The sequence below is a fragment of the Rhinolophus sinicus genome, linkage group LG10 (genome assembly GCF_036562045.2).
Source record: "Rhinolophus sinicus isolate RSC01 linkage group LG10, ASM3656204v1, whole genome shotgun sequence".
Taxonomy (NCBI): domain Eukaryota; kingdom Metazoa; phylum Chordata; class Mammalia; order Chiroptera; family Rhinolophidae; genus Rhinolophus; species Rhinolophus sinicus.
The window spans coordinates 90354342-90366560 of record NC_133759.1 but is presented as its reverse complement, the minus strand read 5'-3'; the positions used below and the strand labels follow the sequence as shown (position 1 = coordinate 90366560).

The following is a 12219-nucleotide window of genomic DNA, read 5'->3' as shown; positions in this document are numbered from 1 at the left end:
CATGCTCCACTTGGTGAGACTTTGTTCTTATACTTTTCTTTAGTTGTTTAGACATGGTTTCCTTTAGTTCTTTGAACATATTTAAAATAATTGATTTAAAGTCTTTATTAAGTCCAACATCTGGGCTTTCTCAGGGGCAGCTTCTTTTCCTATGTATGGACCAGTCTTAGTTAATTCAGGCTGCTATAACAAAGTACCATAGGCTGAGTGGCTTATAAACACCAGAAATTTATTTCTCACAGCTCTGGAGGTTGGAAGTCTGAGATCAGGATACTAGCACAGTCAGATTCTGGTGAGGACCCTCTTCCAATTGCAAACTGCCAACTCATTACTGTATCCTCACACGGTAGAGAGAGAGCTAACTAGCTCTCTGGTCTCTTCTTACAAAGGCACTAATCCCATTCATGAGGGGTTCACCCTCATGTCATGACATAATTACTTCCCAAAGGCCCCACCTGCAAATACCATCACATTGGAACTAGGATTTCAATATATGAATGGGGAAGGGGAGGTGTTACAAACATTCAGCCCATTGCCAGGCCATATTTTTTTGTTTCTTTGTATATCTTATAATTTTGGGTTGAAAATTGCACATTTAAAAAAATATAATGTGGCATCTCTGGAAATCAGATTTTCTTCCCTCATGATTTGTTGTTGTTGTTGCTTATTCAGTAACTTTTCTGAACTAATTCTGTAATGTCTGTATTCTTTGTTGTGTCAGGTCATCTGTATTCTTTGCTGTGTAAGCAGAGACACTGTTAGTTTGGTGGTCGGCTAAAACCCGAACAGAGATTTCCTTGAATACTGTGCACCTATAAATCTCCCAGCCTTTGCCCAGGGGCTCTGTGTGTGTTTGTTAGGAAAAAATTTCAACACTCAGCCAGGCAGTTTATAACATTCCTTAGCCTTCACTTCCTGCTTGCACAGCATATCAAGGTTAGCCAGAGTTGAGCACTAAATGCCTTCTCTGGTTCCCTGGGCATGCACAAGGTCTAAGCATGCACACAGATTTCCAGGAATACATCAGAGCTTTCTAAAGCCCCCAGTGGACATCTCATGCCCCTTCCTTTTAAGCTTTTTGACCAACCTATTGTTTGCCTTAACTGTTACCTACTGCTTAAGGCTGACATGATGTTCAACAATTGCCACTGATTGTTTTCAACAAATGCTCCCAGGGAAAAGGCTGTTCACACTGGGTCAGCTCCAAGTCAGTAAAGACAGCCTTGTGAGTGGGGTCTTTCTACGAATCACAAGGCAGATCAAATCAAATTTTCTGGGAATGGGGCTTTGAAGAAGCTCCAACTCTTTTCTGCCCCATTCAGTGGCTTCCAGGATACTGCTTGTTTCCACTGTGCTTGCAGGCTGTTGGTTTTTAAGGTTAGCATGGAGCTGGGGATGGGAGGATAGAAATAGGACAACTTAAAACACCACAAAGTTCCAAAGAAAATGAAAACATATGTCCACATAAAAACTTGTACACAAAAGGTCATAGCAGCATTATGCATAATAGCCAAAAGGTAGAAACAACTCAAATGCCCATCAACTGATGAATGTATCAACAAAATATTGGGGCAGCTGGTTAGCTCAGTTGGTTAGAGCTAGATGCTCTTAACAACAAGGTTGCCGGTTCGATCCCCACATGGGCCACTGTGAGCTGCGCCCTCCACAACGAGATTGAAACAACTAGACTTGGAGCTGATGGGCCCTGGAAAAACACACTTAAAATAAATAAAAGTTTTTTAAAAATGTGGTATATCCATAGGATGGAATATTACTTGGCCATAAAAACAATAAAATACTGTTACATGTAACAATATGGATAAATCTTGAAAACATTATGCTAAGTAAAAGATATAGGTCACAAAAGGTCACATATTTATTATTTCATTCATATAAAATGTCCAAAACAGGAAAATCTATAGAAACACAAAGTAGATTACTGGTTGCTTAGGACTTGGGGGTATGGGGATTGAGGGAATCATAGGATGATAGCTAAAAGTAGTTACTGAGTTTCTTTTTGAGGTGATGAAAATTCTTAACACATATTTGTGAATGTATAAAAACCAATGAATTGTACACTTTAAATGTGTGAATTGTATGGTATGTGAATTATATCTTGATGAAGCTGTTTTTGTAGAATGCTACATAGCTTGCTGTTCTTACTGAGATTCAGCTGTCATTCTTAAGTAAATGCCACAGGAGTGCTGTTACCCTTTGGGTAATTAACAGAGTTCTGAGAAGTTTATTCTGACCTTTTTTTCTGGTGTTCTTCTTGCTTTTAGGGAGGAGTTTTTGAAGATCTTACTCCACCTTTTCGCTGATATTCTCCATTTTAACACTGAACAACATCCTGTTCCCACCACCCTTAGACTAAACACAACATTCTGTCTGTGCCACTAAATAATAAGGCTAGACACACTATCCTCCTCTCTTCTGTGCTCTTCTAGGAACCGTATTCTATTTTTCTCAATATTCTATCCAGTCTTCTTGATGCATTTTTCTTGTTTTCCTCCGCACCCTCCATCTCAATATCGCAGCTGAGGAGGGTACAGCAGTAGGTGAGGGAGGGAGTTACTGAGAAACAGAAAACATTCCACCATACTCAGTATTTCACTCTCCTCTACCCTCACTTGCCCTTCCCCCACTTCAGGTGTCCTACGTGAAAGCCATTGACATTTGGATGGCAGTGTGCCTGCTCTTCGTGTTCTCAGCCTTGCTCGAGTATGCTGCTGTCAACTTTGTGTCTCGACAGCACAAAGAGCTGCTCCGATTCAGAAGGAAGCGAAGACATCACAAGGTAGGCCTTTGGGTCACTGCCTAAGGAGGGACAGCTGGTGGTAAACACAAGAGTTCCAGGCAGCCTTGTCTTGTGATACTTGATTCACTGGACCATCCTTCTCAGTGGGTAAGGCAGGCACAAAATAGGGATTCGAGCCCCAGAAGTCCTAGCTTCCCCTCCCATAAATAATTGCCTTGATTGGGTCCGTAGGCAGTCACTCCTCCAACCATAATTACCCTGCAGAAATGATCAGGTTACACCTGAAGACAGAACTGATGGAGCAAGTGCTAATGGGGCCAAGATAATAATAACTAGCTCTAAACCCACAGCATGGCAGGCTGAGAGATGTTGATTGGTATTTTCTGCAAGGTAGCTTGATTTTAATGGGGGACGTGATTCCAGACAGGAATTGTACCACAACAGTTAAGATCTTAGAGTAAAATTTCCAGGTTCCAGGTCTTTGCTTCCTACCTCCAAGAAAGGGGCATCCAGCAAGGCCATCCCCCAGAGCAGGTTCTCTCGCCAAAGCGTTGAATAAAGGAATATTTGACAGGCCATCTCTGAAGTTGCCAACCTCTGTTAACTCAGAGGTGTTCCAATCAGCAAATGCCACTGGGGAACGTGCCATGCGTGGGAGCAAACTGGCTCCACACCCTGGTCCATAACTACTTCCCCAGGACACCTTTCTCCCGGGGATCAGGGAAGCTGCCCTTCTCTCCAGCCTCATCTTCACATCACTTTCTCCTTTGCTCTCGGAGCACCAACCACAATAGCTTCTTGCCTAGTTCCTCCAATATCCACACAGGACTTCAGGTATCCTGTTCTGTCCTCCTGGGTCATTTTTCCGGCACACTTTGCTTGGCGTTAACCTGTTCATTTTCCAGTCCTCAGCTGAGGCGTCTTTCCCTGATCCCTTAGTCAAGGTGTCGGTCCTGTACTGAGTCCTTTTGCAAGGCTATCGAGCACAGCCATGCAAGTTGTGTCCTACAAGGGCCCCTGGCCATGCAGGCACTCTTCTCTAAGTCACGCCATGGCAGGGACTGTATCAGCCAGAGGAAGGGATTCTGATTCCATGCCTTTTTCTAATGGGCACAAAGCCACTTGTGTGCTAGCAAACGCCACGTTCCAACTGAACCCACTTTCTTTCCTTCCGGACACGTATCTTGATTTACAATGATGTATTCAATGATGTGATTGTCTAATGCTCATCTCTTCCACGGAATCATAAACTCCATAAGGACAAAGACCATGTCTACTCTTGTTCAGGGGTATGTCCCTGGTGCCTAAGAGTGAACATGCAATAGGCATTTGTTGAACAAATAGATAAAGGAACAAACAAGCTAATAAACAAAGAGATTCAGTCAGAAAGCCCACCTGGAAGTTTTTCCAGCAATGGGTGAGAACAACCAAGAACCCATATACTAGGACCTGTCAGGCCACACCACACGCCTGCCACGCAACAAGGTCCTGCAAGCTTTCGATTGACCTACTTAAGAGAGCTGAAAACCCAGCTACAATGCGCTATGACAATGGACTCTGCCTCTTGGATCTCTTTGGTGTGTGACTTCAAGTAACCTCTTGTTGGGCCCACTTTCTCCCTCTACAAAATAGACTAAATGAGCGTAACAGGGAGGGTGTGGTGAGGAGTAAATCAGATGCCAAAGTAGCTTTAAATTTTGTTCCTGCCATATAAGTGCCAGGGATTAAAATGATTACACAGGCACAGATTTCCATCAGTATGTTTCTTAAACATTAGTAATCTGATTCACTTAACTTCTAATAGCTCACCAGAGGCAGAAGGCAGACATCCCAAGACAGAGGATGTCCATGGGAGTTAAGATATAACCTGCATGGAAGAGGAAACTACCTTGGGTACAGAGAGCCAGACAGGATTCCTTGACGCCTCGGTTTCGTCCTTTCAATGCTGTCCATTGGACACCTAGCCTCTGACTTAAAATTATCTAAGCAAGGAACTGATCAAGCATGACTATCTCTAGGGTTTACTTTTCATTTTCCCTTTTATCCCACGGCCTAGTGGCTTTTTGCAGTTCCCTCTGCTAAAAGAAAGTTAATACATCTGTTGAAGAGACACTTATGTGGGAAGACTGTATCCAAAATAATTGACAAGCACCAGGCCACTAGGCTGTGCGCTGCGTGGTCTAAAATGTGAATGGCGCCCCTGCACATGTGTCATCTGCTGGGCTTATAGTACTTCCAAAGGCGGCCCCCACCCTTGCCAAATCCCTAGCAGATTTACACACTATAGGAAACAGAAGCTTTCTCTCTGGCCAGGTAAAGTGGGAATAAGGCCACTGTCCAGATCTGATCAGATTCTCCTGCTCAGTTCCTGCCTTGCTCTCTCACAGCATGTTCATGACAGAAGAGCTCTCAGAGAGCATCCTGTCAGCAAATGACAAGCGAGGAGGAGCAAGGCACCAGGGCCATGGAGCCACTGGCGGCAAGGCAGGGAAGGAAGGTGCTGGGGGACCCATGGCTCCTCTCAAAACATGGACCATACAGCATCGGTTGCTTATCTCCTTAATGTTTCCATCCGGAAGCAGATAAAAATAGTCCTGCATCTGTTGGATATTAAATAAGAACTAAGATTTATCCCAAGGCAGAGGTCAACAACTAATGGCCAGGTCAAATTCAACAAACATGGAAATATCTTTAATCTCACCAGCAGTGTCTTAAAAATCTGGAAAAAGGTGCCAGCATTTAAAAATCACACTCTTAAGTTCTCGCAAAAACCCCAGTCTCTGGTCTCCCTGGATGCACCCCAACATGGTACTATGCACTGGAACTGCTTTCTCCAGCTTACCACGCTGTCCCTTGTAACTGGAGAGGTTTTTGCAGCCGGGCTCACTTCATCTGTCACATTTCTCCTGCCTGGTCCCTTGCGTGTGTTTGAATGAGTGTGACCTCATTCCTAAGCTCTGAACTTTGCGCAAATGCCAGAAATTACAAGGACGCAGAAATGGACTCTCCATAAAGAAGAGCTTCCTTTGCAGTTAGCCCCTCGGGATGTGGCTTGTACACTGGCCTTTAGCAGGAAGTGTGCTGTTGGGATCCTATGTCCCAGGTGGTGGGTGAAGAGGAGCTAGCTAGCTGCATGCCTGAGCATCTCAGAGACTATGATCTTGGCCGGCTCCTCAACTTCCACCATCTTCCCAGGTTACCTCATTTATTGGGCAGAAAGCATCTGGTTCTCGAATCTCCTGGCCGCCTCATTAGAGTGTGAGGAAACCTCTGTGGGCCTGACTGGGCTGGCATAGCAGATTTCCCGGGCTCCATCCCCAAGCGGCTCCCGAGGCAGCTGGGCATTCGTTTCCTGCCACCTGGTGGGTAGCATAGGAATAGCAGGACTCTGTCCAGTCATTTCTAGGGACTTTCCCTTCTCCTAGCTAGAAGGCCACAATGACAGTTATCTATCCAGATGGGGCCTCCAGTCCACACACCTCCTCCCCTCTTACTCCCATGTTTAACAGATGAGGAAGGCAGAGAATAAACTTGGTGCTTCCTGCTACAGAACTAGAGCCCTGTGAAAACATTTTCAAACACCCCCCTCCACTCCCTGCAGCAAAGGCAGATTTATGACAAGCAACAGTCGCACGCAGCCCTCCTTCCAGGTGCAGGACCCAGTAACTTGGCCAGCTTCCCCACGCCTCTCCTTTGCCCTGGCCTGTCACCAAACTCAGAAACAAATATTTACTGAGCACCTATTTGCCAGGCACTGTAGCAATCCTCCTTCCCCCACTTCTGCAATGAAGATGTAGGACCAGATTCATTCCTTTGCCAAACATTTCTTGAGCATTCATCGTATGTCCCAAATCCTTCCGGTGCTGGTGCTAGGAATACAACCCATTAGAAAAATAAACAAAAACGCTAGGACTGGTGAAGTTATACAAGTAAACACTTACTGAGTCAATAAATATTTGCTAAGTTTTGAGCTTCTGTCCAGGAACTGTTCATGTTCCCTCCCCCTCCATATGTGTTGCACACCTGCCATTTTTGTTGCACTTTTTCCATGGCCCTGTGCGTTCCCACCTCCCTGCCTTATACGCACTGCCAAATGCCCTCATCCTAATTTCTCCCTTTCCCAGCTCATTGTGCTATTACCCTCTTCCTATGTGCAGTGCTGAGGGAGCAATGAACATGACAGGCTGCGTCTCTGCCTTCAAGGAGCTTACAGTCTAGTGGGAGAAGCAGACACTAATCAAGGGATACAATACGTGAAGAGCTTTACATCGGTGGGGAGAAATGTACAGGGACCTTACGGACACACAGCAGGGACACCTAACCTATCTTGGCGCTCAGGGACGGCTTCTGACTAAGAACTAGTCCAGCGCATGGAGTTGGAAGCAGGGTGGAGTTAGGGGTGTGTTCCAGGAAGAGAGGACAGCTTGCACTGAAGCCCAGAGTTAATGAGCGGGAGCAAGGCACTTTCGAATATAAGCAAATAGTTCAGGGAGACCGAGGCACAGAATGCCAGGCAGAGAACGGCCCAGGTAGAGACTGGAGAGGGAGACAGGGTCCGGTGCCCTAAGGCTTTGCTTACCACGTAAGGGTTTTAATGACCCTGGAGTCAATGTCAGCTTATTAAAAAGTTCCGAGCAAAAGATGGCCAAAAAGATCTCTGTCATAACCACCCAGATGGGGGGGGGGGGCAGACCGGAGGCAGTAGGGAGACCAGGCAGAAGTCAGACGTGACGACAAGCCCAGATGGTGGCCCAAAGTCGGGTGGGCAGGCGTAGAGCTGGACAGGTGCCCTCGGCTCCTGCGCGGCTGCGTGTTCTCTGGCGGCCCTGCCCCGCACGGGAAGAAGCAGAAGGCACGGCTGGTACTCTCAAAGCTCCCACTACCTAGGAGGGTAGTGCAAGCTGACGAAAAGTCCCCAGAGCCACACACGGCATCGACAGCTCAGCCTCAGAACTCCAATGGGAAGAAAACAAAGCTGGACATGATGAGAGCAGACAGGAGTAGTGTCTCCATGATTCTGATCAGGGCAAGATCACCATGGGCTGGGAAAGGGAGAAACTGGAAGGAAAGGGGCAGCAGGCATCTTGGTAGTAAGCACAGGCAGGGAGGTGGGAATGCACAAGCGCCTTGGAGAATTAGCAACAAAACCTGCAGGTGTGCAGAGCATATGGTGGGGGAGAGAAAAGAAGCCTGGCAAGGTAAGCTGGAGCCCAGTGAGGAGGGGCCTTGAATGAACGCTTGATAAACATCCAGAGGTCTGTGTGAGGTCACAAGTGCCAGGGCTGTGGGACCACGGAGGGAGGAGGACGCTGTGGCGCTCCCGGCTTTTGAAATGGAGGTGAGACCCACAGCCCTTGCTCCCTCCTCACCTGTTCGCTCCATCCCCCAACCCACACACAAGACTGGGGAACAGGGTGGGGGGAAGAGGGCAAGCAGGCAACAGAAGCAAAGCAGGGGATCTGATCTCTCCAAATTATCCCCTGGATTTCTAACAAAACAGCATTCAGAGCATCTGCTCCTCTATAACCTCTGATATCAGGTCAAAAGAACCTTTTGAGGTAGTGGGATGCCTCTGACCCCACTTATAGGGGGGAAAATAAAATAGAAAACCCGGAGACTCACAGAAGGAAGTGACTTGCCTAAGGTCATACAGCCAGCAAGTGACAGAGCCGACATTTGAACACAGGTCTGGAAACTCTGTGTCCCATTCCTATCCCCTGGTTTGCATCTGTTTCAGCACGCGAGCGGCGCCCCTCTATAAGGCATAACTCCCCAGCCAGCCAAAAAGCCGTCAGACACCTGGGCAGGTGCAGGGAGCAGGGAGCACCAGATGGGCGTGGCCTGGCCCCCAGGGGAGTGCCTTGCAGGGAGGGTGCCCAGCCCCTGTCTTATTTTAAGTAGAGCCCCATGTTGAACCTATTCCAGGAGGATGAGGCCGGAGAGGGCCGCTTCAACTTCTCCGCCTACGGGATGGGTCCGGCCTGTCTGACGCAGGCCAAGGATGGCATCTCAGTCAAAGGCGCCAACAACAACAACACGACCAACCCCCCGCCTGCGCCATCCAAGTCCCCGGAGGAGATGCGAAAACTCTTCATCCAGAGAGCCAAGAAGATCGACAAGATATCCCGCATCGGCTTCCCCATGGCCTTCCTCATCTTCAACATGTTCTACTGGATCATCTACAAGGTTGTGCGCAGGGAGGACGTCCACAACCAGTGATGGGCCTGGGGGGCGGGGCCGGAGGGGGAGGGGCGGCGTGGGGTGGCGCCGGAGCCCAGAGCCTGGGGACGGCGGGGAGGGGGAGGGGCGCGCAAACCTCCGTCTCTCTCCCTCTGCAGTGTGTGCAATAGCAACAGGCAGCGATGCATGAATCTTAGAACGTGGCACTATCTATTTAACTGCGGGTGGGCTGGTGGGAGGGGGAGGGAGGGTCTTTTCTAATACAGGAACTGAGGGGCCGGGAGGATGGGAGGGGTCAGGGTGGGGGTGGGGAGCCGCGGGATAACAGCTTTCACAAACCTGAGTCCATAGGCTGTGCACTTTCCTGTTTGGAAGGAGGGTGCAGTCTGCCCCAGAGCAGAAGGAAAGCAATGTAATATATGACATATATTCATGCTTAATATTAATGCAAAACCACACGAACAAAAGATTTTTCTTGACCTATCAGCCTACTAACTGCTTAACTTTTTAAAGTCACAGAAGTGATGGACAATTTTTCCCAGAGTGGAAATAGTCACAAATAAGCTTGCTATGGTGTGGGTCCCACATCACACTCCAAAGGCCATGCCTCGCTTCCACCTGGCCCAGGGGGACACATGCCAAAAAGCCATTCTGCCTCTGCTCCAAGAGGGACGTGCGGCCAGGGCACGGGCGGTGGAAATGGGAAAAGGTGGAGAGAAGGGAGGGACTGAAGAGATGGGTCATTTCAGAGGCCCAAGGGTTGACAAGCAGGATGAACCCACCTCAGCCCTCCTGTCTCCAGGCTAAGGACCCCTCCTGCCCCTCTCCACGCACTGTCGCTTCTGTGCTTCATCAGCGGCCTCACTTACCCTCCACCCCCCACCCCCCCAGAAATGGCCGCCATGGTTTTCTCACTATATTGCCAATATGCAATCTTTTTTATGGTTTAAAAATAATAATAATAATCTCGAGAAATAATATGCATAGACTGAGTGTAAGCAAATGCACTTTTATCAAATGTCTATTTTTTGGAGAGTCTCTTTGGAATTGCAAATGGGTGTATATTTGGGAAGGTGGGGTCAGTGGGGTGAAATAGATTTATTACATAGTGGTTCTACAGAGTGAAATTTTAAGAGGTGATAGGGTAGTGCTCAAGCTCCTGCAGGTTAGATATATACGGGTGGAAAGAGATGGTAATGTTTAGAAAGTCTGTTCATTATATTTTGACATTTCATATACCACAAATAATGTGGGAAGCTCGGGCGAATGACTCCACTATATTTTTGTAAGTTTTTTTTCACCCTTTTTTGGTGCTTTGTTTAGCTTTAACGTTTAGCAAAATGAGACAACTATTTCTCTTTCCTTCTAACTCTGAAGTGCCAGCTCTATCCCAGGATAGCTAGGGCACCCCAGAAAAGGAGGAGAGACTAAGAAATGAATTGTGAGAGGTGGGAGACCCTGCTGTAGGACACAGGTGTTCACAGATGGGAGGTCAGCGAGGTGGGCTGTAGAATTAAGGAGGGGAGCTGTCTCCAGCAGCCTCTGCCCACTCTCTGCCAACACCGCTATGCCTGCCACCATGGCACCATTGTCTGTGGCATTCTCCTTGCTTTGGCCAGTAACCAGGATACTGGGGTTACACTTCTTTCTTTGCACTTTCGTGTCTTGGCTTGGGATCAAAGTAGTAGGTCGATGGTGAGACACCGCTGACAATCAGTTTGTGAGGTCACTTGGGGTTGCAGTATCTTTAGAGTATCCCCAACTTGGGGCAGATCAGAGATGAGACACTGGGAGCCTAACTCTTCCCTAAAGCATATTCCCACAGAGAAATGTCTCCTATTCCCTGTGGTTGATGCCTACAGAGGCCCAAAAATGCAGGCCAAGATAAAGATCTAGAGTGATTTAGGTAAAGGAAATGCACTATGCAGCCAAAAAAGATTCGGCTTTGGGGCTTGAAGGATAAAGCTGTTTACATCCATGTTCCAAGGTCATGGAGTCATTGTCTTCCCTTCTCTTGGTCTGTGTAGACCAGAGATGTAAACTACATTCTAGCCTTGGATAATGTGGGATAGAACCTGGAATCCTTTCTTCTTAGAAGCATTGAGGGATGGAAGCCACACTGGGTAGGAGTCTCATCTAAAACCATCCTTTTCCCCACCATAAACCTGTGTCTAAAAGAGGAAGAGTTAAATAGAAGAATGTGAACAACTACCACCAGTTCAAGACTAGAGTGTCAGTCTCTGAACTGCTGTCAGCATCTTTCATCAGCACTATATTCACTTTATTTAAGGGAGGAAAAAGAACCTCAATTCGAAAGTGGTATATGAGTCTTTGGAGAGGCTAGTAGCCCCTTTCACTAGCACTTTATTCACTTCATTTCAAAGAAAAATCATTTTTTTAATGAAAAACATGAAAGAAGCCCTTCTCTCTACTTTACTCATCACTAATCTAAATTCAGAATGCCTGAAGTCTAGGGAAATTGGGCAACAGAGGCGCTAGGCCTCTTAGCAGCAACTAAAGACAATACCAGTTCTTCTAAGACACGTGCCTCCGCTCAAACAGCAAAATCTGCAGATTTCACACTGGGCTGCTTGACAGAGGTGTCTGCAATCTCTCCGAGACAGAAACCACTTGGCCATTTGCCCAACCTCTGCTGGGTCCTTGAACTTCTGCCACCATATTCAACTTGTGGACCCACTTGGAGCTGCCAGGTCTAGTTGACAGTATGCAAGAGACTACAGAATCATCTCTTTGAGACACAGAGAGGAAATGTCGCTGAAATCTTCTCTCAGACTATTCCAAACTTGGAATCCCTCTCAGAAAATGAATGTGAGTGATTGCATTATAGTAGCGAAAAGAAGAACCTGAGTGTTCATCCTGCCACTAACATGCTGGGTGACCTTGGGTAGATGCCTAAGCTTTAGTTCCTCTAAATACACAATGGGGAGGGTGGTGCAGTTGATCTCTAACCCCTCCTCGCGCTAACTGTACTATGTGCTTGAACTGGTCCATAGGAAGCTCACAGAACAACGTGTTTGCTGTCACTTTGATTTCTGAACCCTACAGGTAGACGTGCACATAAATAGGCACCCACACAATTCTTACTGCCTTTCTTCTTTGCAAAATTTGGAGATTCATTTTTTGCTTTTGCTCTACTTTCTCAAAGGGGAACAGTGGTGGGGGGAAAACACATGAAAAATCAAAAATACCATATCATGGTTAGGCATGGAGTATGCTCACGAAGACATTATCCTTAATGGATAATGTCATGAGGATTTAGC

At 47.1% G+C, this 12219-nt stretch overlaps 1 protein-coding gene and 1 long non-coding RNA gene across 3 annotated transcripts in view; one reads left to right on the top strand and one right to left on the bottom strand.

Annotated features, from left to right (window-relative positions):
• GLRA1 (glycine receptor alpha 1) overlaps positions 1-8984 on the top strand; it is a 72566-nt gene extending 63582 nt beyond the window's left edge. Inside the window, exons 8-9 of one of the 2 annotated variants that reach the window (XM_019734343.2) lie at positions 2651-2797; positions 8684-8984. In XM_019734343.2, coding sequence (XP_019589902.1) covers positions 2651-2797; positions 8684-8977 — 441 coding nt within the window. In that variant the 3' untranslated portion in view covers positions 8978-8984. Of the gene's footprint in view, positions 1-2650; positions 2798-8659 lie in introns of both variants that reach the window. The other variant, XM_019734342.2, reaches the window with a different exon arrangement.
• Positions 1-12219, bottom strand: part of LOC109457455 (uncharacterized) — a 611744-nt gene that overhangs the window by 596437 nt on the left and 3088 nt on the right. The gene's annotated exons all lie outside the window — the stretch shown is intronic.